This window comes from Oryctolagus cuniculus, chromosome 9, assembly GCF_051225735.1.
Source record: "Oryctolagus cuniculus isolate XC-2025 breed Fujian yellow rabbit chromosome 9, ASM5122573v1, whole genome shotgun sequence".
Classification (NCBI taxonomy): domain Eukaryota; kingdom Metazoa; phylum Chordata; class Mammalia; order Lagomorpha; family Leporidae; genus Oryctolagus; species Oryctolagus cuniculus.
The window spans coordinates 133,992,153-134,019,592 of record NC_142875.1 but is presented as its reverse complement, the minus strand read 5'-3'; the positions used below and the strand labels follow the sequence as shown (position 1 = coordinate 134,019,592).

Here is a 27,440-nt window from a genome sequence, read left to right as displayed (position 1 = left end):
TTTCAAGCTTTCCTTCCTTGCCTTAATATCGCGTTGTTTCCTTACTGTTTCTTAGCTGTCGATAGACATTATTGGATACTCATTAAGAGGAAGGGTTTACAGATGATAGGAAAATGCGTTTATTATAAACATCATTTTAAAATGTTCTTTTCTTATAATCTGCCTCCGCCAGACACTATGAAGGGTGTGGCCTTTACATTCTCTGAATATTTTAGCCTTGCACATGCTCATGCAGCTTATAAATGATCCTTTATGACAGTGAGACTGTGTGGTGTCTTGGGTTTTGCCTCTTAATGTATCTTGGATATCTTTCCATGATATAGGGCTCTCAAACTGTATTAGAAGGTTTATTCTTAGTTTGTAGCCGTCTGAGGTTTTCCATAGTCAAGGTTAAGAATGCTGGCATGAAGCCACAGACCTGGAGGAGGTGAGAACCTAAGGGACCTACTCAAGCCCAGCACAAGCTCACTGAGCTCCCAGGAAGGATAGCAGACGTTTGCTCACATGGCCAGGCCGGCCGCTGTGCGTCACTCACTAGCACTTCAGGCCCTGACCGCGCACCCACCTGACCTGTGAGCGCTCCCAGCCCTGACCACACACGCACCTGACGACACACGCACCTGAGTTGTGTTCTCCACCTGTCTTGGGCCACAGACTGAACAGCACAGCCGCAAACAGCTTTCTGGCAACAGTGTCATAACCAGAAGCCAGTTTTTCAAGACTCGGGAAGTGACAGAAGTGAGGGAGATTTGGGAGTGTCTCCTTCCAGGTGGAGGTGGCTGGGAATGCTGGGACAGTGGGGCTGGCGGAGTTCTGTGAGGGGCTTAGCAGACAGCAGCAGCAGCGTCTTCAGCGGAACGGTGTCACGTGCCTCTGTTTGCACAAGCAGCTTTCAGAACATTCCTGGGGGACCGTGAAGAGCTAAGTTGAAGGGCAGGCCTTTGCTCGCGTAGTTGGGATGCCCACGTCCCGACTAGGGGCCCCGGTGTGAGTCCCTGCTCCTGACGTGAGCTCCTGCCATGGCGGATCACGGGGCAGCAGGTGAGGCCTCCAGTAGTTGGGTCCTGGCCACTCAGGTGGGAGACCTGCCTTCGGTTCCTGGCCCCAGCCCTGGCCCAGCCGTGGCCATTACTGGCATATGGGAGCTCTCTTTCTTTGTCTCTCAAGTTAATTCCATTTTTCCATGAACTTCTGATGATCCACTCACATTGAAATTGCTATTTGAGTCAAAAGTCAGGTTGTGTTCCTTCCTTAGAAGTTCTAAACATCAGCCTAAGGGACTGCAAGCATTTTCAGGATTGGCAGGGCAAGCCCCTGGCAGCTCAGAGAAGTGCAGAGGGGTGGGAGAGGTGACGATTGGCAGGTTCAGCTCACGCAGAGGAGGTGGGGGGTGGGGATAGGAAGTGCGGGGGGGGGGGGGTGGGGGCCTGCAGCCTTCAGTCTGAATGGGCACTGGATACAGAAAACGGTAAAGAGCCTGTGCCCCCTCATCACAGCGCCGCAGTGTAATCAAAGGCCAAGGAAGTAATTGGAGCCTGGTGCAGGCAGCCTGTTATAAAGTCCCTGGGGCTGTGCAGTGTGGGCCCAGCTCATGTCTGCCTGGGGTGGGGGGGGTGCAGACTCAGCTCCTAGTACCTGGTACTTGCAAATGGGCAGAAGCAGCAGCACCACCACCACCCCACCCCACCACCCCCCGCTGCACTGCCGCTACTGACACGTTGAAAATGGGCAAGAAGGGGAGACTTGCGGTGGTGACACGCGTGGGCATGGACATGAAGAATAATACAGGGGTTCCTGTGCACGGCAGGACCAGCGGTGGATTCCACAGGTGCTCAGGGTTTTGTGACCCCCCCACCCCCGTCTGACTCTGTCTACCAAGTCAGAATGGTGATGCAGTGGACCTGGGCTTGCCATGTGGAAGAGCACCTGTCCTCCTGCTTGGTGTCGCCCATGGGCGTGCCCCTCAAACAGGCCAGTGAGAGGGCATCTGGTGGGCTCAGTGGTGTCTTTGCTGTTTAGAAAGTCAGAGGCGTCTCGTGGTTTAAGTGCAGGCTTGAGAGCTGGCCGTCCCTCCGTGTCACTGCCCGAGAGCAACCCTCACCTTAGAATTAAAAGCCGAGGCATGGTGTAGGGGGGCCTCAAGGTCACTGTCCACAGCCCAGGGCAGAAGCAAGGATTTGCACGCAGTGAGGTCGCTTCATTGTGTGTGCTTCATCTCTCTCACCAGGCCACATGCAAAGACTGCCTCTGTGGCGTATTTCTGATTTCCTCTTAGGATGCCCTGGGCCAGCCTGACTTTAGGGTAGAGATGGAGTTACTGGTGCAGCTGTGGGCCTGGGATGGAGGCTGGCGAATGCGTCATGCCTTCCACTCTGGTCCCTTGAACTTGTCAGCTCCCTGGGAGTGCGGCTGCCCTGCAGAGAACAAACGTCCCCAGCTTCTAGGGGAGGAGCCAGCTGTGTGCGACAGAGACACAGGAGGGCGCCCTGCAGAAAGTTGATGGGAACTGGGATTAAAAATTTATTCTGGTGCAAAAATGTTGAACCCGGTCCGGAGCTTTTTACATAATTGGCACACGGCATGAGCGTTCAGAAAATGGCCCGCGAGGCCGCGTTGCAGGTAGAGGGCCGGGGTGAGAAGTCCTGTCTGTGGCTGCCACACCGCAGCGGAGAGGAGAGCGGGGTGGAGCCCAGGAAATCGCCCCTGTGAATTTCGGCGCCTCCTCCCTCCCCTGCGAACAGCAAGTGAGAGCTGCAAATTCCCCCGGGGGACACAAAGGCTTGCTGGTCGGGGGCCTGCCCCCTCTTCTGCATAAGTTCACCCCTGACAATAGTCGGTTTCATTCAGATTGAAAGTGGTAGGAAGCTTCAACACCAAAAACACTCACGGCGAGAATGGAGCCCGTGCGGCCACGGGGCCCAGCCCTGGAGCAGGCCCCCGTCCATCCCGGTAAGTGCTGCCAGGGCTGCCGCCTGGGAGCCTCCCGGACCACGCTGGCTGCTCCCTCCTCGTGGTAGGAGCTGATGACTTAAGCCCGTCGTGGCCCATGGCCCATTGGCCCCTGGATTCTGTTGAAGTCTGCCCGGGGGCTCTGGGGCAGGTGCTCCTGGCTCACGCCACAGCTCCACAGCTTTGCCTCACCTAAAGCCAGGGCAGTTCTGTGCGAGAACATTTGGAGAACCTCTTCAAAACCACGTTATCTCCAAGCCAGTCTACCCACAGAGCCACGACTTTTATTTTTGTCTCTGCCACTTTAAGAATTTTTAAAAAATATTAATTTTGTAAAGAGGCAGCCTCTCAGCTGCGTTTGCTGCGGGAGAGAAGGGAATCTGCCCGCTTGGTTTCCGCGGGAAGCATCCACGCTGCAGGTCCCTGCTGGGGCCCCTGCCTGCGCAGGACGGGTTTAGACAAACAAACACGTCGGATACCCTGCCACTGGGCCTTTCTGTGCTGGCACTTTCTCTGAGCGGGTCATAGGGGACCTGCAAGGTGCAGGCGGGCGGACTTGCCGGGCAGAGGTGCGGGGCCTGGAGGTCCCCTTTGGCCTCTCCAGGGCTGTCTGTGAACACCGGAGGCCCCGCTGCTCTTAACTCCGGGTGCCTGCAGGCCACGGCGTGAGGCTGGCGTAGGGGCCGCAGAGGGAGCCTTAGGGACCGCGCTGAAAGCGAGGGGCTTCCCTAGGCTCCCGGTGTTCATTGCCTGTGAGCCAGAGGATTGCGGGGCGCGCGCGTGCACCTGTGGGGAGCTGGGGCAGGGCCTCGGCGAGCCAGGTGCGCAGCGGGGGCTGGGGTTGGGGGGGGGGGAGAGCCGGGGCAGGGTCACGGCTGGGAAGGGCGCGTCCTCAGGGCCCCTGCACCCGCAGCCGTCCTGTCCCGCCCTGCTACGCCCCGAGTTCTCTCCGCAAGGGGTGGGCGAGGGTAGCCCGCGGGGCCCCCAGCCTCGTCCTGGAGCGCCGCTGCGCCCGGGCGCGCACCCGGAGGCCGGTAAGGGAACCGGAGGCGGCCGTTCTGGGGTCGCAGTCCCTGGTTGGGAGGCGAGGGTTGACCCAGGGCGCCCCCTCGCGGCCAGACGAACGTCCCCTCCTGTCCCAGGGCCGAGGACCCTGTCGCCTTTCGCTGCAGAGCCGAGGTGGTCAGTGGCTGGAATGCGTCCTTGGCGCCCGGGGGCCGGCCCCGCATTTGCCTTTGTGGTGGGGCGGGGGCCCTGGCCAGGCCTGGGGAGAGGCCCGCGCTGCCTCCCGGAACGCGGGGCGACAGGGCTCGGAGCTTCACCGAGGGAGAGGGCCTGCGGCCTCTGGGCCTGCGTGGGGCCCAGCAGCCCCGTTCCGGGGGCTCCGCTGACAGCGACGGTGCTCTGGAGCACACGGGCCCCGCGTGTCTGCGCCCCGGGTTCTCAGTCCGGGTTGCGCGCTGTGCGCTCTAGGAAGGGGCGGGACAGGGCTGCTGTGGCTGCAAGTCGCCTGCGCCTGTGGTTGGGGAACGGCAGCCTGTGGTCCGCCTGCAGGGCTCCCGTTAGGGAGAAGTTGTGGCCCCTGGGCTGGCTCCAAGCGGCTGTCTGCTGTGGGTCCTGGGACCGGGAGTGCGGGGAAGCTCTTTTGGGGAGGTGTTGGTTTTCAGGGGCGTGGTTTCACAGGCAGCAGGCACTGGCCTCCCTGTTTGGTGTGTGCAGGACTTTGGTTTGGTGACTTGGTCTGAGAAAATGATGAAAGGACAGCCCTATGGCGACTGAGCTGTATTCTAATCTCACCATGCACCTGCCTGAGTGCCCCCTGGCCTTCCAAGTGGCCTGCTGCGGTGGGGGCTGTGTCTGCCCCCCCCGGCTTCCGTGTCTGGGGCCTCCGCACTGGCTCCTGCCCGCACTACCATTCTCACCTTCCCCGAGGCCCCGGGCTCCCTCCCTGCCTGCCTTTGGCGTCACAGCCTGTGGAAGTCAGCTCGGGCCCTTGCCGCCCACAGCTGCTGCTCTGGGAGGCTCTGTGGGTCCTGCTTTGCCCATGGACCCTCCTGCCCTGAGCTGACTCCCTGGGGAAGAACAGTAAAGGCTCACACACATGCTGATCCTTAGCTGTTCTGGATGCAAAACACGGCCCGGTAGGAAGTAAACTCTCTCCCCCAGTGTCCAAGATAGCACAGCACCTGGGCATGCTGTGTGCTGCCAGGGGTCTCCAAGGGTCTCCTGGGCATGCTGTGTGCTGCTGGGGGCCTCCAAGGGTCTCCTGGGCATGCTGTGTGCTGCCGGGGGTCTCCATGGGTCTCCTGGGCATGCTGTGTGCTGCCGGGGGTCTCCATGGGTCTCCTGGGCATGCTGTGTGCTGCCAGGGGTCTCCATGGGTCTCCTGGGCATGCTATGTGCTGCCGGGGGTCTCCATGGGTCTCCTGGGCATGCTGGGTGCTGCTGGGGGCCTCCAAGGGTCTCCATGGGTCTCCTGGGCATGCTGTGTGCTGCCGGGGGTCTCCATGGGTCTCCTGGGCATGCTGTGTGCTGCTGGGGGCCTCCAAGGGTCTCCTGGGCATGCTGTGTGCTGCCAGGGGTCTCCATGGGTCTCCTGGGCATGCTGGGTGCTGCTGGGGGCCTCCAAGGGTCTCCATGGGTCTCCTGGGCATGCTGTGTGCTGCCGGGGGTCTCCATGGGTCTCCTGGGCATGCTGTGTGCTGCCGGGGGTCTCCATGGGTCTCCATGGGTCTCCTGGGCATGCTGTGTGCTGCCGGGGGTCTCCAGGCACTGCTGGGCCTGCGGGAGGGCCTGAGCCCCGACCCATCCGGGCAGAGCTGCCCTGAGTCCCTTCAGGCGCACTGTTGCAAAGAGCAGCTGCCCGGTTGCAGCATGTTGGAAGCTTCGAGTTAGAGGAGGGCTGGAGGCAGAAGGGAGGGGCTGCTTAACAAGAGACAGATGTCCAGGAGTCACAACATCACGGAAGTAGGGCAGTGAGCCCCGCACATTTGCTGTCCTCAGGGAGTTTGAGCCAGCGCCACGCTGAGGTGCCCTAAGCCACCCTCTCCTCCAGCTGAGGATCGGGGGGGGGGGGGGGCAGGGCGGCGCCCAGCAGGGTGCAAGACAGCAACTCCTGGGGCCAGCGCCCTCCACACTGCACTCTAGTCAAACTGCCGTCAGCCCACGGCCACCAGCCGCCCGAGACAGCCAGGAAATGCATAATGGGATTTGGGAATTCTCTTAGCACGGTGGTATCTATATTTTAAATTCTGGCTTTGCACGAGCTAAATGTGAGTTGTCTCTTTGATGTCCCCCAAGGCTTTCAGGGACGCCGTTCAGCATGAGGAGTGAGTGACAGCCGTGGAGGGACCCAGGAGGTCGCCTGCAGGAGGAGTGCTCATCTGGGCACTGTGTTGGGAGGGCGGGGCCGGGTACCCCCAAGGTGCTTATGGCAGCAGGTGTGCCACACACCAGAAAGCCCGACCACGCCCTGCACACTGACCCATTCACGGAGGTGTGAGTGCATGGGTATGCGTGTGTGTGCGTGTGTGTGTGCACACGGGCAGTTTGGGGAGCAGAGGGTCTCACTGCCAAGTGGCTAGAAGCTGTCTCCATGGCAGCTGTGAACAGTCAATATTTTGGCCAAAGAATGTGCCCTGCAGGGCGTCAAGCCCTCTGGGACTCAAAGGAGATGCCACAGAGTTGTGGGCATTCGCCCCGCTGTGGTGGCCACCCTGCTGCCCCTCAGGCCCAGGCAAGCAGCCGTGCGCTCGCAGCTTTGACCCTTCCTGTTCCTGCAGCTGTAACCCTCTCTGGGAGGAGACTAGCTGTCATTTTTAAAGGAGCAGGTCCCACGATGCTCGCGACTTGTCTAAGGTGCGAGGGCATCAGGCTGAGCCCTGGATCCCATTCAGGAGTGTCTGGAGCTGACTCTTGGCCTCTGGGCCTTGGCTGCCTGGACGGGGGAGGGAGCCGGAAGCCTGGCTCTGTGTGTGGGGCCGTCTGCTGTGCCCCAGGATAGCCCTGTGTCTGCAGAAGAAGGGCCCACTGCAGTCAGGCCCTTTGTCGTCTTCCTGGTCCACATCCTGCGTGACCCTCAGGCTTGGCTTGTGGACTGCCTGCTCGACTTCAGCACCAGTCTCTGTTCTCTGGGCTTTCCCGGTGGGCTGGCTTTGCCTACACTTCTCCTTAATGGTCAGACTCCTTTGGGAACCCGGACAGACCCATCGCCCTACCAAGAGAGTGGTTTACGTTCTGAATTAAACAGTGGGAGAGTGGGGGCTCCGGCTGCTCCATGTCGGAACCTGTGGCAGGGCCAGAGCATGCGGACTGTCACTCGTGGGACGTTCCTCAGAGTGTTAGAGTGGTCACCCTGACAGGCGGCTGCCTTAGGATAACCACAGGACAACCAGGTCTGAGGTCTGTTTACCTTGAGCATGTGGGCGTTAAATAAGCAGTCTTTTTTGTTTAACAGGCAGAGTTACAGAGGGAGAGGCAACAGAGAGGTCTTCCATCCACGGTTCACTCCTCAAATGGCCGTAATGGCTGGGGCTGCGCCAAGTCAAAGCCAGGAGGCTGGAACTCCATCCCGGTCCCCCATGTGGTTGGCAGGGACCCAAGCACTTGTGCCATCTTCTGTTGCTTTCCCATTAGCAGGGAGCTGGAGTGGAAGTGCAGCAGCCGGCACGCCAAGCAGTGCTAATTATGGATGGCAGTGTTGGAGGCGGCGGCTTAGCCCACCATGCCGCAACGCTGGCCCGAGTACAGGGTCCTTACAGCGACCTCACGTGTCATGTAATGGAGATCCAGTAAGAGAATGCGCAAAGTGTGGTTTTATTGGCTGTCGTTTTCGGATTAGGAGGTCTTTCTCCATGAGCGAACCAGCAGCTCAGGAGGCCTCTGAGAAGGCACAGGCCTTTACAGTGGCCCTGCAGTCCCCTTCAGGCGCCTCCGTGGGTCAGGTGGGCTCCCACCATCCAGCTGTGGCCCTTGTGTCCACAGCGACCACCCAAGAGGAGCAGTTGGGCAGACAAGTTCCAAGCCCCAGGGGCAGTGTGGGTTTCTTGGGTCACGAGCCTGGCCCGAGGCCCCGGCAGACTGCTGCGGAGCTGTTTCCCCACCTGGTAGGGGACGCGCTGCCTACCCGGGTAGCTCGGCAGCTGACTGAACGCCCGAGTCCCCGGGAGCCGCAGGGGGAGGGAGGATGTCAGAGCGGAAGCCTTGCTCACCAGGAAGACGCTCCTTTGCCCAGCGCCTTCTCCTGTGTCGTCACGGCGGCCACAAACCACAGGCAGCTTGGCTTCCTTTCTTGGAAGGCTGGGACGAGCGCGTCTTAGCCCTGGCCCTGAGACATGGCCGGCGCAGCCGAGTGATCTGTAGACGCGGTGGCGCTGACGGCTAACCAGGCGCACCTGGAGAAGCTGTGCGGCCCCTGGGCAAGGCGGGAAAAGCGTGGATCGCAGGGTGGTGTGCTCGCCTTGCGTGGTGCTCCTCAAGGCCCTGTGGTCCTCAGGTTTACGTTCTCTGCGAGCCTGCGGTGCGGTGCGGTGCTTCTGTCCCCGTGGACCTGCCTTCCCATCTAGGATCTGGTGCTTTGCAGGTGCACCTTCTGGGGGGCTCTCTGATTCCATTCTCCACCTTCAGTTCTCTGCCTCTGGCACAGGGAGTTGTTTTTTTCCAAAACAGAAGGGAAACAGGAGGTGCACAACGTTTGCTGACTTCATGTACACGTCGTTTTCTCAGGGAGGGAGAGGAACGGGCCTTTGTGTTGAAATCCCCTTAAGTCCAGACGCGTGTGGAGGGCACCTGCAGAGATGGCGACCTGTGGGCAAGGTCACACCCTCGCGCAGCAGGTTCAGCAGTGAGGGCACCTCTGCTTTCCACTCAAGGAGAAGCAAGGTCAGGTGTGTTATCCAGGTGGCGGCCGCCGTGCGCTGGGCTGCCCCTGCCGCAGAGGACGTGAGATGTCTCAACTCTCATCATTGGTTTTTTTAGAAAGTCAGTTACAGAGAGAGAGAGATCTTCCATCCTCTGGTTCACTTCTCAGGTGGTCAGAATGGCTGGGGCTGGCCCAAGCCGAAGCCAGGAGCCAGGAGCTTCTTCCTGGGCTTCCACTTGTGTGGCAGGAGTCAAGCATTTGGGCCATCTTCTTCTGCTAGATTGAAAATGGAGCAGCTGAGACTTGAACCTGTGCCCATATGCGATGCCAGCATTGCAGGTGGCAGCTTTACCCGCATTGCCAAAACACTAACCCCAGAACTGTCACCTTTTTGATGTACTTAGATTAAGAAAAGCTGTGAGCTTTAAAAGTGGATTTCAGGAGCTGGACTTGTGGCAGAGCAGGTAAAGCCACTGCCTGTGATGCTGGCATCCCGTGCGGGCAGCAGTTCGTGTCTGGGCTGCTCCACTTCCAGTGCAGCTCCCTGCTCATGTGCCAGGGAAAGCAGCAGAAGATGGCCCAAGTCCTTGGGCCCCTGCACTCATGCGGGGGACCTGGATGAAGCTCTTGGCTCCCTCTTTCTCTATAACTCTTTCAAGAAAGTAAATAAATTTTAAAAAAATTAAAAATAAAATCAGGTTTTAATAGGCTACATTTCTTACTACTGGAAGCACTTAGTTCCATTCAGACAGTTGCTAGCAAATGACTTAGTCTCAGCCTGAGAGAGTTCAGGTTTGCACTGCCTGGTTAAGCGAGTGAGAACATTTATGAAGACAGGGAAGTTCCTGGAAGCCTGACCTGCCTTGTGGATGGGCTCCTCGGCGGGTGGCCCTGGAGTCAGGTACCTTCCCTGAGCCCGTGTTCTGGCGAGTGATTCAGGTTTACTCATTCTGTCACTGCCTTTCTTTGCATCATTTTTGGGTAAAGGGACAGGCACAAAAAATGAGGTCCACCTGGTGCTGACAGTTGCTTTCCTCCGTGCCCTGGCTGAGGGACAGTCTTTCAGGGTCTGATGGCAGAGTCATGGCTGGAGGGCAGGCAAGGTGACGCCTTCGTAGCCCTGCACTGCTCATGGGGCCGGATTTGCACCTGGCTCTGCCCTGTAGCCAGCGGTAGCATTTCTCACATAGCAGTGCAAGTCAGTGTTACCGGTCAGCACGCTGGATTTGCTTGTGCAGATCTTGCATCTGCGGGTTCACTCCCCAAATGCCCACAACAGCCAAAGCTGGGCCAGGCCAACTTCAGGTCTCGGGTCTCCCATGCAGGTGGCAGGGAGTTCTTGGGCCATCATCTGCTGCCTCCCAGGTGCACTAGCAGGGTGCTAGATGGGAAACGCACAGTGGCCGGGACTCGGGTTTGGGCACCCCAAGTGGCAGCTTCAAGGGCCTGCCACGGCGCCCACTCTTCTAAATCTGGAGTGAATTCAGATCCCGTCTGTGGAAGGAGCTCCTCGTGGGATTGGATGTGCGTCCTCATCCGTGTGCAGCATCACACAGCACAGCACGCAGCCTGGCCCTGAGCCGTCTGGCCCAGGGCGCAGCATCAGCAGGCAGCACCTGAGCTGGGAAGCTGCTCAGGGGATGCGGGGTGCGAGTGCGCTCTCCCGAGCCACGTTCACGGCACACAGTAAGGGCCCAGGCGACAGCCAGTGCTGTACCTGTTGTGTGTAGCTCCTGGGTGCTGGGGGGCTTCATTCACGGGCAGCCGTTAGAGAGCCAGCCAGCGCCTTTCCAGAGAAGGTCCCTGACGACCCTCCAGCACTCACGGGCTCTGTTAGAGGCCACTGGAGACCGAGGGGCTTTGGGGGCATTTCCTGAAATCCCAAGCTGGCAGGGGGCTATTTGCAAATTGTGCAAACCTAGCTTTCTTGTCTTTTCAAAAAAAAAGATTTATTTATTTGAAAGTCAAAGTTAGAGGGAGAGACAGAGATGTCTTCCATCTGCTGGGTCACTCCGCATTGGCTGTACTTGGCCAGGGCTAGTTCAGACCAGGCTGAAGCTAGGAGCTTCTTCCAGGTCTCCCACATGGGTGGCAGGGGTCCAAGTATGTGGGTCGTCTTCCACTGCTTTCCCAGCTGCATTGGCAGGGAGCTGGATCAGAAGTGGAGCATCTGGGACACGAACCAGGACCCACATGGGATGCTGGCTTCACAGGGGGCAGCTTTATGCCCAGGCCTGGCTCTCACAGCTGGGTGCTCCGAGGAGAGAGTGACACAGCAGGGTGTTAATGGAGTTTCCCTCCCGCTGTCCACAGCAGCTGCCGGCGGATGTCCTGCGACTGAGCAAGCCCTCGTGTGACGCCATCATCATGCCTTTGGAGATGGAGCCCAAAATGGGCACGCTCGCCTTTGGGTGCCAGCGGAGCTCCGCCTCGGACGACGACTCCGGCTGCGCGCTGGAGGAGTACGCCTGGGTGCCCCCTGGCCTGCGGCCCGAGCAGGTAGGAGCCGGGCTGCCTGCACGCCTCTGCGGGCGGCTGGGAACGTTTGCTTTCTGGGGTCCCTCTGAGTTTCCCGGTGGTGGTTTTCGGTCCCTAACCCCACAGCCATGCTATGCTCCTCTGGCTATGATGTGTGGCACGTGGTTTTCTGATGAGCCCCTCTTGCGGGTGAGAGGAATCTGCCTTTTTGAAAATGCCAGTGACAGTGAAACAGCAGGAAGTGGAAAGGGGGAAGTTCCTACCCGGGTCCAGGCAGTGCACTTGGGGAGGGGGCAGAGCTGAGTCCACCTTGGGCATCACTGGGGAGGGTGCAGCGCTCTGACTGCAGGAGAGGTCACCGCACACTGGGGACTGGCGAGTGAAGGCGCACCTGGTGCTCTGCGCCGTCACCAAGGCAGATGAGGACGGTCTGCGTGCCTGTCCAGTTCTCCTGGTGTCCTCACAGCAATCGCTGGGCGCAGAGGACGCTGTCTGCTGGGCAGAGGGCGACCGCGGGCGGCAGGTGCACCTGAGTCCCAGGTCCGTTTTCTCTGATGGGGGCTCCTCTGGGTGTCCTTGTTCACGGGGGCTGGGCCCCATAGCCTGTGGTCACCGCATGTTCTTAAAAAGCTGTGGAGCTGCCCTCCGGAGACCCGTCGGGCCAGGCCCCCTCCTCATGCAGGGCTCCTCCTCGGCTGAGCTGCCAAGGGGCGCTCCGCCTCTCCTCTCCCAGCAAGCTCAGGACAGCGCCTCTCCAGTTTCCTCAGGGAGACTCGCTCCTGCGCCCTGGAAGCAAAGAAAGCTGATGCTTGAGAGGACCCGATAAGGGAGGGTCTGCAAAGCTTAACAAAGCAGGTTTTGTCTTTGTAACGTGTAAAATTCACAGAGCAAATTAAAGGGGGGGGGGGGACGGATTTCGGACAGTGTCACCCAGCCCATGTGGCCATGTGCCATCTCGCCCAGGACGCTGCTTCCCTGGCTGACCCTGGTAGGGGTACAGACGAAGAGCAGGGACGCCAGTGAGCCTGACAGCAGCCCCTGACGGTCGCCGAAGAGCGGCACAGCAGCTGCTGCCGGCCTCTGAGCGCAGTCTGCAGTCAGCTCTGCTGCTCTCAGAGCTGCAGGGGAGGACTGGGGAGACTGAGGCCGGAGCACGCACCCCCACTCACGCACGCCCCACCCTGCGCAGGTGCAGCTGTATTTCGCCTGCTTGCCGGAGGATAAGGTTCCTTATGTCAACAGTCCCGGGGAGAAACATCGCATCAAGCAGCTGTTGTACCAGCTGCCCCCGCATGACAACGAGGTGAGTGACCCGAGAGGTGCCCGGGACTCTGTAAAGGTCCCCTGATGGCTTGGAAAAGAGCAGAAACCCACGGTGGGGCCTGCGACTCCTCCCGGAACCCCGACGTCTTAGCAAGCGCCCTCTGCTGCCCTTCTCTTGTTATGTTTTGGTCCCAAGACAGATTTCACTCCCTTAAGGGGCAGCGAGGCAGGTGTCAGTACCCGGAAGGCAGCCAGGCTGGGTCTGATGGTGTCAGCAGCCGCCCAGGGCCGACAGGAGCTGTGAGTGCATGACGACCCCCCGTGCACCCGCACCTGTGGCCAGTGCCAGCTCGGGCCGGCTGTGAGTCCAGGGCCAGTAGAACGCACAGGAAGTGGCAGCTCTCAAGGTGAAGAGTTGTTCTAGAAAGGTTGTTATTTTAGCTTTGCTCAGTGTCTCTGCTGGTAAGGCTTAAATACAGCGTTTCGGGGATGGGCCTGGTGACACGGTGAGTCCACACGGAACACCTGCCTCCTGTATCGCGGCACGGCCTCCCGTATCGCGGCACGGGTTCAAGTCCCTGCTACTCTGCTTCCATTCCAGCTCCCTGCTGACGCATCCTGGGAGGCAGCAGGTGTTGGCCCAAGTGCATGGGCTGCTGCCACCCACGTGGGAGACTTGGGTGGAATTCATAGCTCCAGGCTTCAACCTGGCCCAGGTCCCACCGTTACAGGCCCCTGGGGAGTGAACAAGTGGATGCCAGAGCTCTCTCTGCCCAAACTGAATTCCCTGTCCCCTTCTCCGGGGAGGCTGGCAGCAGGGGCCGGGGAGGCGGCTGGCAGAGCCCGCAGCTTGCCACCGGGAGCTCTGCCCTGCAAGTCAGACGTTCCGTCTTCGTTTCTCGCAGGTGCGGTACTGCCAGTCTCTCAGTGAAGAGGAGAAGAAAGAACTGCAAGTGTTCAGCGCTCAGCGGAAGAAAGAAGCCCTGGGAAGAGGGACGATCAAACTCCTGTCGCGCGCAGTGATGCACGCCGTGTGTGAGCAGGTAGCCCTGGGCGGGAGGTGACACGGATGGGTTGTTGGAGGATCTGCAGACCCCAAAAGCCTCCCCCCAGAGAGAACACCTTGCTTTTTATTGAAGAGCGACACGCGTTGACAGCGGGCTCCGCTGCTGTGTCTGACAGATGCAACCCTGCCCCCGCGGGGCCCTGCCGTGGAGGGAGGTGCCGAGACAAAAACCCAACGAAGATGCTCGGTTCTTTGCGGGCCTTTCTCAGGGTGGGAGGCGTGTGCGGCGGGAGGCTGGCCTGGGCACGCCGCTGTGGGTGTGAGCAGCAGGGCACAGGCGGGGGTTCGGCCCCTTGTAGGAAGGAGAGATCCAAGAGCAGCTCTCGTGACGGGTTCGGGAGCTGCTGGGAGGTGGGAGGCTGGGAGTCCCGGTCCCTGAAAGGGGCCCGTGCACATTCACTCCTTTCTCTTGCAGTGCGGGCTGAAGATCAGCGGGGGCGAGGTGGCCGTGTTTGCCTCCCGCGCCGGCCCTGGAGTGTGCTGGCACCCGTCCTGCTTTGTCTGCTTCACGTGTAACGAGCTGCTGGTCGACCTCATCTATTTTTATCAGGATGGAAAGATTCACTGCGGCCGGCACCACGCGGAACTGCTGAAACCGCGGTGCTCAGCATGTGACGAGGTAAACACGCTGGAAAGATAGGCTCACAGGAAACCAGCACTCCACTGTTCGCATCTAAAGCTAACACCAGCACCTCCTGGCTATCGTGGGGAGAGCCCTCCGCACTGTGGCCGTGGAGGAGCAGGCCGCTAAGAGGGCAGAGGTGTCTCTCTGCTCCGTTGGAGGGGCCGTGACAAACAGTTTGACCTTGTACCCACTCGTGTATTTCCCAAAAGCCTGCAACCGACAGGGCTGGGTTAGGCTGCAGCCAGGAGCCTGGGTCTCAATCTGGGTCACCCATGTAGGTAGCAGGGGCCCAACTCCTTGAGCCGTCACTGTGTGTTAGCAGGACGCTGGAGCCAGGACTGGGGCCCAGGGTCTTCAGTACAGGATGCAGGCCTTGCCAACAGTGCCTTAGCCACTGTGCCGAACACCCACCCGTTTCTGTAAGAGCCAGCGCGTGCCAGGGGCCTGGGAAACAGCTGAGCCTGCTTCTCTCCCCCTCCAGATCATCTTTGCCGACGAGTGCACGGAGGCCGAGGGCCGCCACTGGCACATGAAGCACTTCTGCTGCCTGGAGTGCGAGGCGGCGCTGGGCGGGCAGAGGTACATCATGAAGGACGGCCGCCCCTTCTGCTGCGGCTGCTTCGAGTCTCTGTACGCCGAGTACTGCGAGACCTGTGGGGAGCACATTGGTGAGTGCCCGCCGCCGCCGGGGTGCCCCCCAGGCACGGGGCTGCAGAGCTTCTCTGTGGAGGAGTTTGGACAGAGCGCTCTGCGCTGGTTTCCCCGTTCACGTAGTTACCTCCCGTCACACTGCTGCTCCTGGGGCAGGTGCAGGGCTGCGGTTCCCGTGAGCCTCAACACTGTCACCCACGATAGGCCCGCGTCACGTGTGTTCCAGCTGAAAGCCACCGTGTGGAAGGTGTGCGGACACCTCACGGCCAGGGGCACCATTGCTTGGGCTGTGTTTTCTCTGTGAGGCACACTGCACCACACACAGCCTTGGGCTTAGGAACCAGACAGCACTACACAGGGGAGCCTCTTCTCCCGCGATTTACTTACTTGAAAGAGTGACACACAGACAGGTCTTCCATCCACTGGTTCATTCCCCATATGGCCACAATGGCCATAGCAGGGCCAGGCTGAAGCCAGGAGCTTCCTCCAGGTCTCCCATGCAGATGCAGGGGCCCCAGCACTTGGGCCATCTTGTGCTGCTTTTCCCAGGCCATAGCAGAGAGCTGGATTGGAAGTAGAGCAGCCAGGACAGAAATCGGCAACCCACGGGATGCTGGCATTGCAGGCAGCAGCTGTACCCACTGCTACGATGCCAGCCCCTGGGGAGCCTTTTACCCACAACAACACAACACTGTGCATGGCTGAGACCAAAGGCAGACACGCCAGTGTCCGACCACAGCAGGGAAGTGCATAGCAGGTGACAGAAATGCCCACTATTCTGTGCCTGCAGACGGCCAGCAGCATGTTGAGTGCATCGGTTGGGGTTTCCCATTTTAGTGAGTAGGCAAATTCACAAGAGCAGCATCCACAGGCAATAAGGGTCGTACCCGGGGACATCCACGCCCCTACAGAGGACGCTGCATCTCTCCCTCTGTCGCTCCCCCATTCGCGGAGGAACGACACAGGACCCTGCGCTGTTCTTTTGTCTGCTCGGCCCTTCCCGGGTTTGCTGCTGGTCCTTCCCGGGTTGGCTGCCAACCCTTCCACCTCCGTGGAGGGGCGGCTCCCCCTGCCACTTTCCCCACTTCCGCGGGGGAGCGGCACACCGCCGGCCGGCTCTCTCAGGGGGCTGCTCAGATGTTATCCCGATGTTCCTGGTGCATGTTGTCTCTCTCCTCCTTTATAGTCCTCTTCCACCAATCCCAACTCTGCTACCCACACGCCGAGCACGCTGCTCTCCTCCAATCAGGAGCAGGATCAGCTCCTGCAGCTTATCAGTCAAGTTGGCGAGAGGCAGCTGTGTAGAGGTTGTTTGGTCTCTCTCAGCGCCATATTGTGGGAGAGCAGATGCATAGAATAAGTCTTAATTCCAGTAACTTAGTCTAGTCTCAGTTGCTCCCCACACCCTCCTTCCCATCGCTTCCTTCCTCGCTGTGAAGCACTGACCTGTTGCTCCACCCTCCCCCTGACCAGGTGTGGACCACGCGCAGATGGCCTACGACGGGCAGCACTGGCACGCCACAGAGGCCTGCTTCTCCTGCGCGCACTGCAAAGCCTCGCTGTTGGGCTGCCCCTTCCTGCCCAAGCAGGGGCAGATTTACTGCTCCAAAACCTGCAGCCTGGGCGAGGACATGCACGCCTCCGACTCCTCCGACTCTGCCTTCCAGTCCGCGCGGTCCAGGGACTCCCGGCGAAGCGTCCGCATGGGCAAAAGCAGCCGCTCGGCCGACCAGTGCCGGCAGTCTCTCCTCCTGTCCCCCGCCCTGAACTACAAGTTCCCCGGCCTGGCAGGCAACCCTGACGACACCCTCTCTCGGAAACTGGATGACCTGAGTGTCTCCGGGCCGGGGGCGAGCTTTGCCGGTGAGGACTTCTGGAAAGGCAGAGTAGAGCACGGGACTGCAGAGGACCCCGAAGAATGGGCCGAGCACGAAGACTACATGACGCAGCTGCTCCTCAAGTTTGGCGACCAGAGCCTGTTCCAGCAGCAGCCCAGTGAGCTGGATGTGCGAGCCGGTGACCCCTGGATTTCGGATAACATGGTGAAATCCAAGACTGAGCTCAAGCCAGCCAGCCAGAGCCTCGCGAGCAAGAAGTACCAGCCCGACATGTACTGGGCACAGTCCCAGGATGGGCTGGGGGACTCCGCCTATGGCAGCCACCCGGGCCCCGGCAGCAGCAGGCGGCTGCAGGAGCTGGACCTGGACCATGGGGCCTCGGGGTACAGTCACGATCAGACGCAGTGGTATGAGGACTCCCTGGAGTGCCTGTCAGACCTGAAGCCAGAGCCAAGCGTGCGCGATTCCATGGACTCTCTGGCTTTGTCCAACATCACAGGTGCGTAATCTAGGCATTTTGGGGCATTTGAAAAAGGAGCTGCTAAAAAGTCCATTGAAAAACTTCTAATTTGCCACCAGAAGGGCTGTGTCACTGAAAACTGTGTAGCCAGGGCAGGATGGTGTTTCGTTTAACCTCCAGACACTACAGCGGCACAGGCAAGTGTGGGTGAGTGTGCAGGTGTGACAAGGCGATGCGTCCCTGGTTTCTATGGACTTGGGAAAGAGCCGGCAGACGCGAGACAGGAGTGACTGTGTGCCGGGTGGTGGGGTGTTCAGAGTTCAGCACAGGCGCATTGTGGCACAAGTGCTAGTAGCAGGGGCTGAACAGCACGGCCCCTGCGCAGAACAGGGCGTGTGAGGTGAGGGCGCGTGAGGTGAGGGCGCATCGCTGCCTGGCACGGGCCGCCTTTGGGCTGTGCACAAGTTCACCTCCTTAGGGGTCAGCCTCAGGGTGGAGAACTCCAGCTGCTGTCCCCCGAAGCGGCAGGGCCTGCAGGCCAAGCACCTGCAGCGACTCCCCGCTGCCACACGGGGCGAGGCAGCCTGGCCGGTGGCGGTGGCTGTGTGGGTGCAAGGACGGACTGGTGGAAGCAGTGGGGCCTCAACAGCCTCGGGGCAGAGGACGCGGCCTCTGCTGCTCACGAGCCGTGCAGGGGCTCCGGGGCCAGCCGCCACGTTTGCTGCTGCCCGCGCCTGGAGCGCAGACTAACCGTTGGCTCGCAGACAGCTGGGTCCCCAGAGCGGTGGTGCCGCATGCTGCGCCGGCTGTCAGCCAGCCAGATGGTGACACGGGGCGTTGCTGGTGGCACTCCTGCTTCCCTGTTCCTTCTCTCCCAGGAGCCTCGGTGGATGGAGAGAGCAAGCCGAGACCGGCGCTGTACTCCCTGCAGGACCTGGAGGCAGAAGACTGTGAGAAAATGAGCAACATGGGCACACTCAACTCCTCCATGCTGCACCGGAGCGCCGAGTCCCTCAAGAGCCTGAGCTCAGAGCTGTGTGCCGACAAGATCCTGCCTGAGGAGAAGCCCGTGCACCTGCCCGTGCTCCGCCGATCCAAGTCTCAGTCCCGGCCGCAGCAGGTCAAGTTCTCGGACGACGTCATCGACCACGGCAGCTACGACCCCATTGAAATCCGGCAGCCGCCCATGAGCGAGAGGACGCGCAGACGGGTCTACCAGTTCGAAGACAGGGGGTCCCGGCCCCACCACCCGCACCGCCGCAGGAGGAGCAGGAAGTCCCGCTCCGACAACGCCCTGAACCTCGTGGCCGACAGGAGGGCTTCTCCCAAGGACAGGCTGCGGCTCTACAGCCCCGACAGCTACGAGAAATTCCTGCAGCACAGGAGCGCACGGGAGATGGGTGCCTACCTGGTGGGCGCCGAGCCCTATGGGCGCCACGCCCACGCCACGTCCGACTACGCGTTGCAGACGCCGCGGGGCGCCCGTTTCCTGGGCCTCTACGGGGATGACGACGACGACTCGTGGTGCTCGTCGTCGTCCTCGTCCTCCGATTCGGAGGAAGAAGGGTACTTCCTGGGGCAGCCGATCCCGCAGCCGCGGCCGCAGAGATACGGCTACTACACGGACGAGCTGTCCAGTCCCTCGTCTGCACTGTCCGCGCCGCCGTTCGGTCAGAGGACCACAAAATCCAAGAAGAAAAAAGGGCACAAGGGCAAAAACTGTATCATTTCCTAACCGAGGAGCCGTGGAGGTGGCCTGTGGGGCACTGGCTGCATCCTCCACCTGGTTCCTGCCGTCGGGAGGTGGCCACAGCGGTTCGGAGTGCTTTCTTTACCCCTGCAGAGGAGAGCCCGGCTGTGGACAGGTCAGGTGGACGCAGCAAGGTGCACCTGCTCCTGCGGCCACACCCCGTGCCTTGCGGCTGCAGCTCGCTATGACACAGCTGCCGAGGGCTCCTGTCCTGCACAAGGCCTGCGAGACTGTGTTGAGGCCATGGCCCCGGCGTGTGGACGCTGGAAGATGGGCAAGTCCAGCCGCTCTGTAAAGCATAGTGTTTGTCGTTGTCTAAGGTCGGCTCCGGTCCCTGCCGGTCCGTCTTGTGGTGAGGCATGCCCGTGGTCACGACGACCTGGCTGACACTGCGCCCTGCTGTGTGAGGCCAGCTTGTCCCCTCCCAGCCCCCGTTAGCCAGGTTAGCATTGCATTGTATTAGCTCCAGCTAGCTAAAGATTGAAAAAAAAGAAAAAAATTGCTATTTATGGTGTTAATTTCATAGACTTAAGTGTATTCCTAATTTAACGGTGCAAATACTAATGTATATAGTGTACAGTTCAGATTTTAAAGCTGATATTTTTATATCCCTGAATTGCAAGATGTTTGTTACACTGCCGTACGAGGTCTGTAGGGAACCAGAAGCGGAGACGATGCTTGTATTTCAGTCAGGGTTTAGAGTTAGATGGTCAGATTTACATTGCCTAGTGATGGAAAGTTTGGGTTTTTTTGTTGTTTTTGGTTTTTTGCTTTTTCAATATTAAACAGGCTCTGTATGCATGGTGGGGCTGTGTAAATACTCTTAACTATGGCCCTGTTAATCTTACGAGTGTTATTTATGGGTCCAGCAATGTAACTGTACAGATGTAAAAGCAAGGCCCCCCACACGCTGCACGTGTGGCGAGGCCGAGCAGAAGCCGTGTGCTTCGTGTGCTCCCCGGGGTGGGCTCAGCAGGCAGCTGAGGACTCGCAGACCCCTTACCTGGAGGGGCCGTTCCTGTGACCCCTGCCTTCACACGGACGTGCTGGCCTTCACAGCAGTTCTGGGCGTGTTTTCCTTACATTAGAGGATGCTGTGCCACTGGGTGCTTCGCGTTCACAGGAGGTTCTAGTTCAAGGGAGGCCATGTTGGATTGGAACGAATGAGCCGACATCTTCATTTGTGCCATTCTTGCTTCTGTAGCTCCGTCCTAACTGAAGGGCCCCGTGGCACCCAGGACCTCCAGGGAGGTATTTAATAAACATTTAATAAATAACAGACCCTCTTTCAGAATGCAGATCTTTGTATGCGTGTCCACATCACACCCATTCTGCATCTCCTTCCAGCCGTGGTGCATGGTGCAGTCCTGCTACAGGCTGACAGGCCTCCGTAAGACCCCTGCGTGTCCACCAGCCCAGCTAGTGGATGGGAAATAGGACTTAAGGCACAGGGGTCTGAGAGAAGCTGCCAGGCCTTGGGGAGGAACACCGGAACCCAGTAGACACACCAGCGGGTAAGCAGCCTCTTCCGGACCCGCACCTGGACAGGGCAAGGCTTGTGCTGAGAGCTCTGTGCTCAGGAACCGTCATTTCCTGGCCTGCTGCGTGAGAAGACAGAGGTAGTGCAGAGCGGGTGTGAGTGCGTGGTGAACAAGAGGACAAGGCACTGCAGTGGCCATGCCAGGCCTCCCCTTGCAGTGACTGTGTCGCACAAAGCACACTTACCTAAGTGTGTCTCTATGAAAGCAGCAGGGTCCCGCCCACACCGGGACTTGTTTGTCACTTCTGTGGACATTCCACTCTGGTGCTGGGGCCTCAGATGCAGTGAGGGACAAGCAGCTCATCTTTCAGTGCCCAGTGTACGCCGGTCCCACCTGGGTGAGGGACCTGAAGTTCCTCCCCCATCACTCACAGTAGGAGCCCATGCGCACGTGCTAGGGGCGGAACGTGCAGTGTTACAGATCTGAAAAGCTGATGGCATGGCTAATTTTCCTGCACAAGCAGTTCTGCTCTATGCAGTGAGTTAGGGTCTTCAAGGTCACACAAATGCCGATTAGGAACTGCACATTTCTCTGCACCAAAACAAACCTCAATTTTGCCACTAAGTGTCTGACATTGCTTCAGAGAGGGTGCTTATTCTATCAATCACAACCTGATTTTGAAGACATTTTTAGGCCCTTTGCTGCAGTGGGCGTCCTTCTGAAAAGGAATGCTGCTGATAAAGGGTGGGTCAGGGACAGGCACCGGGCACAGGTATGAAGCTGCTGCTTGGGTTGCTTGCATCCCATAATGAGTGTGGTTCAAGTCCTAACTCCATTACCGGTCCCGCTGATGCACACCCTGGGAGGCAGCAGGTGATGGCTCAAGCAAGTGGTGCTGGCCGCCATAGGGGAGACCCCGATGAAGTGCCAGGTTCCTGGCATCAGTCTGTTCCAACTCTGGCTGTTGTGGACATTGGAGCGGTGAACCCAGAATGATAGACCTGCCTCTCTCTGCCTTTCAAAATAAAGTGAAAGTACATAAAACTTTTTACTTAAAAAAAAAAAAAAAGGATGGATAACACATAATAAGTAGGTGACGCAGCCTGGGGAAATCTAGGTACCACCCTCAGTTTTCAAGTACATTCTCAAAAGAGAAACTGCCTCTGCTTCTGGCACCATCACCCTCGTCATGTTTTCACTGCCACATTCAGTTACATAACACTGCCACAGATTTACGGCCATGGGAGATACACCGGGACGAAGCGTGGAAGCTGCGGAACAGAGGGCTGTCTACAAAGGCGGGAAGGGAGTTAATTGCCTTGCAGCTCTGTGAGGAATCGGGCAAGAAAAGAAAGCATGTGGTGGTTGAAATTACAGTTAAGAGGAGGAAAAATAGCTCGGTCAATCAACTTGGGGAGAAATGTCCTAAGAGGAATGTTAAAAGCACAGCCTTTTCTCCCGACATGGGTCAAACAGAGTCTGAAAACCCACATCATCCTCACTGGAGAACATTTTACCCAAAGTCCCTGAAAGGAAGCTGCAAAAAAAGCCACAGACACTCCATGCACTTCCCCAAAAACTGTGTTCTGTCTGCCCTGCCGACCTCTACAGGATTTTCTGTTCCCGAGTTAAAAGCACTGGAAGGGAAGTCATCCCACCGTCTAACTCTCACACAGTGGCGTGAGCTTGGACAGGGGACCTGGACCATGGGATCTGCGTGTGTGGCCTGCATCTGCCCAGCCAGTTCTTCAGGTGACAGGACCTGGGCTCTACGTCGCGGGGGGGGCCATGGGGTGTACAGTATCAGGAATGCCCTGCGGACCTCACAGCGACCCGACCCTGGACGGCGCGAACATACCTGGGCTGCTCCTTTCCAGGGCTCCTGACCGCTGCCATGGAAAGAACAGATGTTGCTGGCCCATCAGGTTTGTTCAAGGACGCCAGATGTGAACCTGGGTGATGTCTCCCAGCTTTGCTAAGCCAGCAACTGATTCCAACATTTCTGAAAAATGGTCCACAAAACGGAGCCTGCCACGAGCAGCCTGCAAGCCCTGTGTTTTAAATTCAGGCACCTGTCCTTTGAGTTGGGGTAGAAGTACAAGAAAATAGTTGTTTTTATGAAAACACGTGACCGTTCGATGACGACAGAAAGAAGGAAAATTAATGGGGTCAAAACCAAATTCAACTAAGAAGCTTCACTATCGATACCAGCCCCGTGATTATTTAATTAGTTGAGCGGGAAATGTTTCACTGCCTTGCTACTCTAGTGTGCACCAGGATGACCTCGCCATGGGGCATCCTCCCGTATGGCCGTGTGGGTTTCCTGTCAACTCCGCCGCCCCGAAAGGGCGTGCAGGGGCGAGGGCGCAGCAGATACGGGCCTGAAAGGGCGTGCAGGGGCGAGGGCGCAGCAGATACGGGCAGGAGCGAGCGCACGTCTGTCGACACCCCAGAGTCAGAGGCGTGACTGAGGAGGACACTGAGACGTGGGATCTAAAACGTTCCGGCCCGCGGACGCGGAGGGGCAGCCCCGCCCGGGGGCAGCGCAGACCCGCACGGCCGGAGCGGGTCCAGTCCGCCTCAGGGGTCCACTCTGCCCCACTTCTCCGCCAGGGAGACCTCGCGCGGCTGCTGCCCACACACAGCCCGGTGACCAGGAACCGTCCCCGCCTTAGGGGTCCCGGGAGCGGGCGGCGGTACCACCAGCGACTCATTCCCCAACGGAGAAGGATGACTGACCTGAGCATGTCCGCGCGGCGGCACGCGGGCTCCGGCGAAGGACCTGCGGCGGCAGCGCATGCGCAGAGGCCGGGACCCGCGCCCGGCTCTCCTCAGAGCGGTCTGAGGGCCGCGGGCCCGGGAGCGCCACCCTGGAGCCGCGCCTGCGGCACAGCGGGGCGGCCTGCGGCACAGCGGGGCGGCCTGCGGCACAGCGGGGCGGCCTGCGGCACAGCGCGGGCGTCCCGCGCGCTCTGCGATGGCCCCCGCACGCCTGCGGGGAGGCTGACCCGAGTGGCGAGTAGCGGCGATGCGGCCTCGCCCCTCAGCACGGACCACCCCCGAGACACCGAGGCGCGGGCGGGAAAGCCGCGTGGGCATGGCCGCGCCCTTCTCCCTGGCCCTGCCGTAGGCCGCGGTGGGAAGCTGCCAGCCGCATGCACGGACCTCGGATCCTGCATGAGGAGTTTCCGAGACGCGGCCCGGCGACCTGGCTGCTGTGGGCGCCCGCCTCTGCGCTACCGCCAGCGGCCCACTGCGCCCGAGGGGTTTTCTAGAATACTGCGAGGCAGACATCGTAGACGGACGGGAGCCGCGGGGAGAACGACAAAGCGCAGCTTGGCTTTTCTTCGCGGCTTTCCTAGAGCTGATTCCACGTGCGTCTCAGGACAACTCCGTCACTCGCTAGCCGGACCCGCGAGGAACAGCGAGCTGCCATGTACTGGTTCTGACTGCCCACAAAACCGCTGGCCTCACCAGCTTTGGGCTTCAGAGGTAACGGATTTGAGGAAAACCCTGGCTTGGCCACTGGCTAACTCCACAGCTGTGGGCATGACCTTTGACAGTAAAAAGAAGAAAACCTCAACAGCAGAAGTATTTTCTGAGCCATGAAACACCAAAAGGCTCGTTTGAAGCTTGCTCAACTAGCAAAATAACAGGAAAGGACGGTCCCTCACGGAATCCTATTTAGCTAAACCTGAAATAAACGCATCGTAAGCCACATCCAAAATACTATACTAGACTGTACTCTACAGAAAAGCAGAATGCAACATTAAAACAAAATTAATGGGAGAGGCCAGCATTGTGGGGTAGAGGATAAAGCCAGCATCCTGGTTTGTGACCTGTACGTCCCCCCTTTGATCCAGCTCCCTGGTAACAGCCTGGGACAGTGCAGAACATGCCCCAAGTGCTTGGGCCCCTGCTACCAGGTGGGAGACCTGATAGAAGCTCCTGGCTTTGGCCTGGCCCAGCAATGGTCTTTTCGACCATCTGGGGCTTGAACAAGCAATGTAAGACCTCTGCCTTTTCAACTCTTTCAAACAAATAAATAAATCTTTAAAATAATAAAACATTTGAGAAAAAACTTCAAAACCTTAGGCGACCTGAGTCATAATGACCTAGTGCTAGCACACCATCAATCTCGGAGTACACACAGCTCCGGAGTCACGTTGTGTGCTACAAGTTGCACAAGGCTGTTAACATTTGTCACGGACATCACACTCAGTGTCGCTCCCCGTCTTCATGGGGGAACGACACTAAACCCTGCCTAGGCTTCATATCCGAGTCACGGCACCATTATGTCGCTCCCCGTCTTCGTGGAGGAACGACACAGGACCCTGCGCTGTTCTTTCGTCTGCTCGGCCCTCCCCGGGTTTGCTGCTGGTTCTTCCCGGGTTGGCTACTATCCCTTCCACCTCCGTGGAAGGGCAGTTCCCCCTGGCCGCTTTCCCCACTTCCGCAGGGGAGCGGCACACCGCCGGCCGGTTCTCTCGGGGGCTGCACGGGTTCCCTTAGATGTTCCCCATAGATGTTCCTGGTGCATGCCGTCTCTCTCCTCCTTTATAGTCCTCCTCCGCCAATCCTAACTCGGCTGCCCACACGCCGAGTACGCTGCTCTCCAATCAGGAGCAAGTCCTACAGTTTATTAGCTGAACTGGAGGCAGCTGTGCGGAAGCTGTTTACTTCTCTCCCAGCGCCATATTGTGGGAGAGCAGATGCATAGAATAAGTCTTAATTTCAGTAACTTACTCCAGTCCGGATTGCTCCCCACACTCAGACTGAAGGGCTCACGCAGGGGGCCGGGGAAGCCCTCTGTGTAACTGGTCAGCCCCATCCCAGGATCAGCTATTCCAGCGCAGATGCAGGTAGTCCTGGTCACCACCACCAAGAGTAATGCAGCCTGAAGCCTAGACATTCCTGCTGCTCTCACTGCAAGTTCAGCACTCCATTTGCGGCCCAGGCTTCTTCTGTCTGGTGGTTCTGCAAGAAACAGCCTGTGTGGTGCTACGGCTACTGCTTTGGGAAGGTTGACAGCACAGGGGAAGCACTTCCACTATCCAAAGGGTCCCAGCCTGGAACCAGCAGGACACTGACGCAAATGCCAAAGGGAAAACTTAGCTTCTCACACCTGACTACGAGGATGTGCCAACAGGCCTGTGACGTAGCTCTGTAACTCGGTATCACCTGTCCGACCATGCACATGGGTGTAGACTCTGGTTAACAACCTTAGAGATTGGTACGAGCCCGCCGCAGCTATTTTGTTGTTCACTGGCTTGGGTGACAGAGTTTCAGTAGGGCTGGCAGGATGCACACCCACGAACGTCAGTCTGCAATCACACTACTGCCATTACTCAGGAGCTCTGGGGGCAACCAGAGCACTTAAAGGCAGAGTCACCTGGGGACTGGGAGCCAACCACCAGTACTTCACCTGACCACCCAAGAACTGTGAGCCTACCTCGGCGCTCAGGATCCGGGACTGGGCACGGAGGTACAGCTGAAACCAGGATGCGTGAGCAGGTTCAGGGCTAGCTAGTGGCCAAGGGCTACAAGAGATCAGTATCTCTGCCAAGAACACTGCCCTCAGAGTGTTTTCCAATTCCAGTCCTCTGCAGAGGGGGAAAGCTGCAGCATTCAGTCCCCTTCATGCTCTGCTCTCACAGAAGGGGGAAGTGTTTATTACTTGTCAACCCTTAAGAGCTCACACTGGGAAGATTCCTGCAACGAAAAACAAAGAAATGAGAAAAACAAGCAAGTTCTCTAACAAGTTCAGTGTGCACTACACAGCAGAGAAGCTACTCAAAGCCGGAGCTGAGGAGTCTGCCTTCAACAGTGCTTTGACGAAGCAGCAACAAGACCGAAGACAAGCAGAAGCAGGCTTCTAAGGTGAGAAACCTCCAGGCAGGGCAATGCATGCAATCAAGCCTGCTCCAGCCTCCAGGAGCTGACATGCAAGTTTGGTGAGGGGCGTACACCTGGTGGTCAGGCGGGGGAAGCAGCAGGCAGCGGCAGAAAGAGCTGTTCTCGCTGGGCATCTGTCCTGCCCGAGGCAAGCGGGCAAAGGCAGAGGTCCCCTGCACTACTGAGTGTCTCCTGCCCACCAACCTTCCTATTCTGGAGACATCCTGCTTCCCTTCCCCACTTTCACCCAACCAACCTCAGCCCCCTGGCCTGCACCCGTCCTTACACCACTCTCTCCTCCTGGACTGCTACTGACTCCCTGTGTTTGCCAGAACAAATCCTATACCTTCAGGACACAGGGGTGCACTGTCACCCATGACCTTCCAAAGACAAATAATGAGTATCTGTGACCTTCCTACCCAACACCGGGTCAACAAGAGGCCCTGAGTACCCGTGACTTCTCCAGCCAATACTGGGGTGGTGAAGACCAATGTTGAGTATCCATGACCTTCCAGACCAACACTGGGGTCATGAAAATGGATATGCGCACCCAGGACCTGCCAAACCATTGAGGTCATTGACAGCTAAGTTTACGTTCTTCAGGAGTTACTACAAAGACAGATCCTTAAATCTGACAATTCTTTTAAATTAAGATTCATACCACAATTATTGTGAACCACTAGGTCAGGCACTGTCTTTTCTTAGCTGTTTTTCACAGGTTAAGACTCCACAGTTAGCACCCTCAGAAGCACTACATGAAAAAAAATAAAAATAAATAAGGTATCTATTTGAAAGACAGAGTTAGAGAGGCGGCGGGGGGTGAGAGAATGCGAACGAGAATGCTTCCCTCACAAATGGCAGTAATGGCCAGGCTGGGCCAGGCCAAAGCCAAGAGCCTAAAACTCAACCTGAGGTCTCTGTGCAGGAGGCAGAGCCTAAGCACGTGGGGCCATCTTCCGAAAGGTTCCCGGGTACATTAGCCAGGAGCTGGATGGACAGTGTGGAGCAGACAGATGGGAACCAGCACCCACATGAAATGCTGGTGTTACAGGCGGCAGCTTAACCTACTGTACCTCACTGCTTGACTGTGTTAGGCTGGTAAAGCAGGACAAAAGACAATCTCG

The 27,440-nt window shown here is 58.5% G+C and overlaps 1 protein-coding gene across 2 annotated transcripts in view; it reads left to right on the top strand.

Annotated features, from left to right (window-relative positions):
- The window catches only part of PRICKLE1 (prickle planar cell polarity protein 1), a 93,219-nt gene extending 73,000 nt beyond the window's left edge, over window positions 1–20,219 (top strand). Inside the window, exons 2-8 of one of the 2 annotated variants that reach the window (XM_051850937.3) lie at window positions 11,123–11,308; window positions 12,477–12,590; window positions 13,456–13,593; window positions 14,032–14,235; window positions 14,723–14,909; window positions 16,366–17,229; window positions 18,069–20,219. In XM_051850937.3, coding sequence (XP_051706897.1) covers window positions 11,177–11,308; window positions 12,477–12,590; window positions 13,456–13,593; window positions 14,032–14,235; window positions 14,723–14,909; window positions 16,366–17,229; window positions 18,069–18,925 — 2,496 coding nt within the window. In that variant the 5' untranslated portion in view covers window positions 11,123–11,176 and the 3' untranslated portion in view covers window positions 18,926–20,219. The remainder of the gene's footprint in view (window positions 1–11,122; window positions 11,309–12,476; window positions 12,591–13,455; window positions 13,594–14,031; window positions 14,236–14,722; window positions 14,910–16,365; window positions 17,230–18,068) is intronic. The other variant, XM_070049669.2, reaches the window with a different exon arrangement.
- Window positions 20,220–27,440: the final 7,221 nt, after the last annotated feature.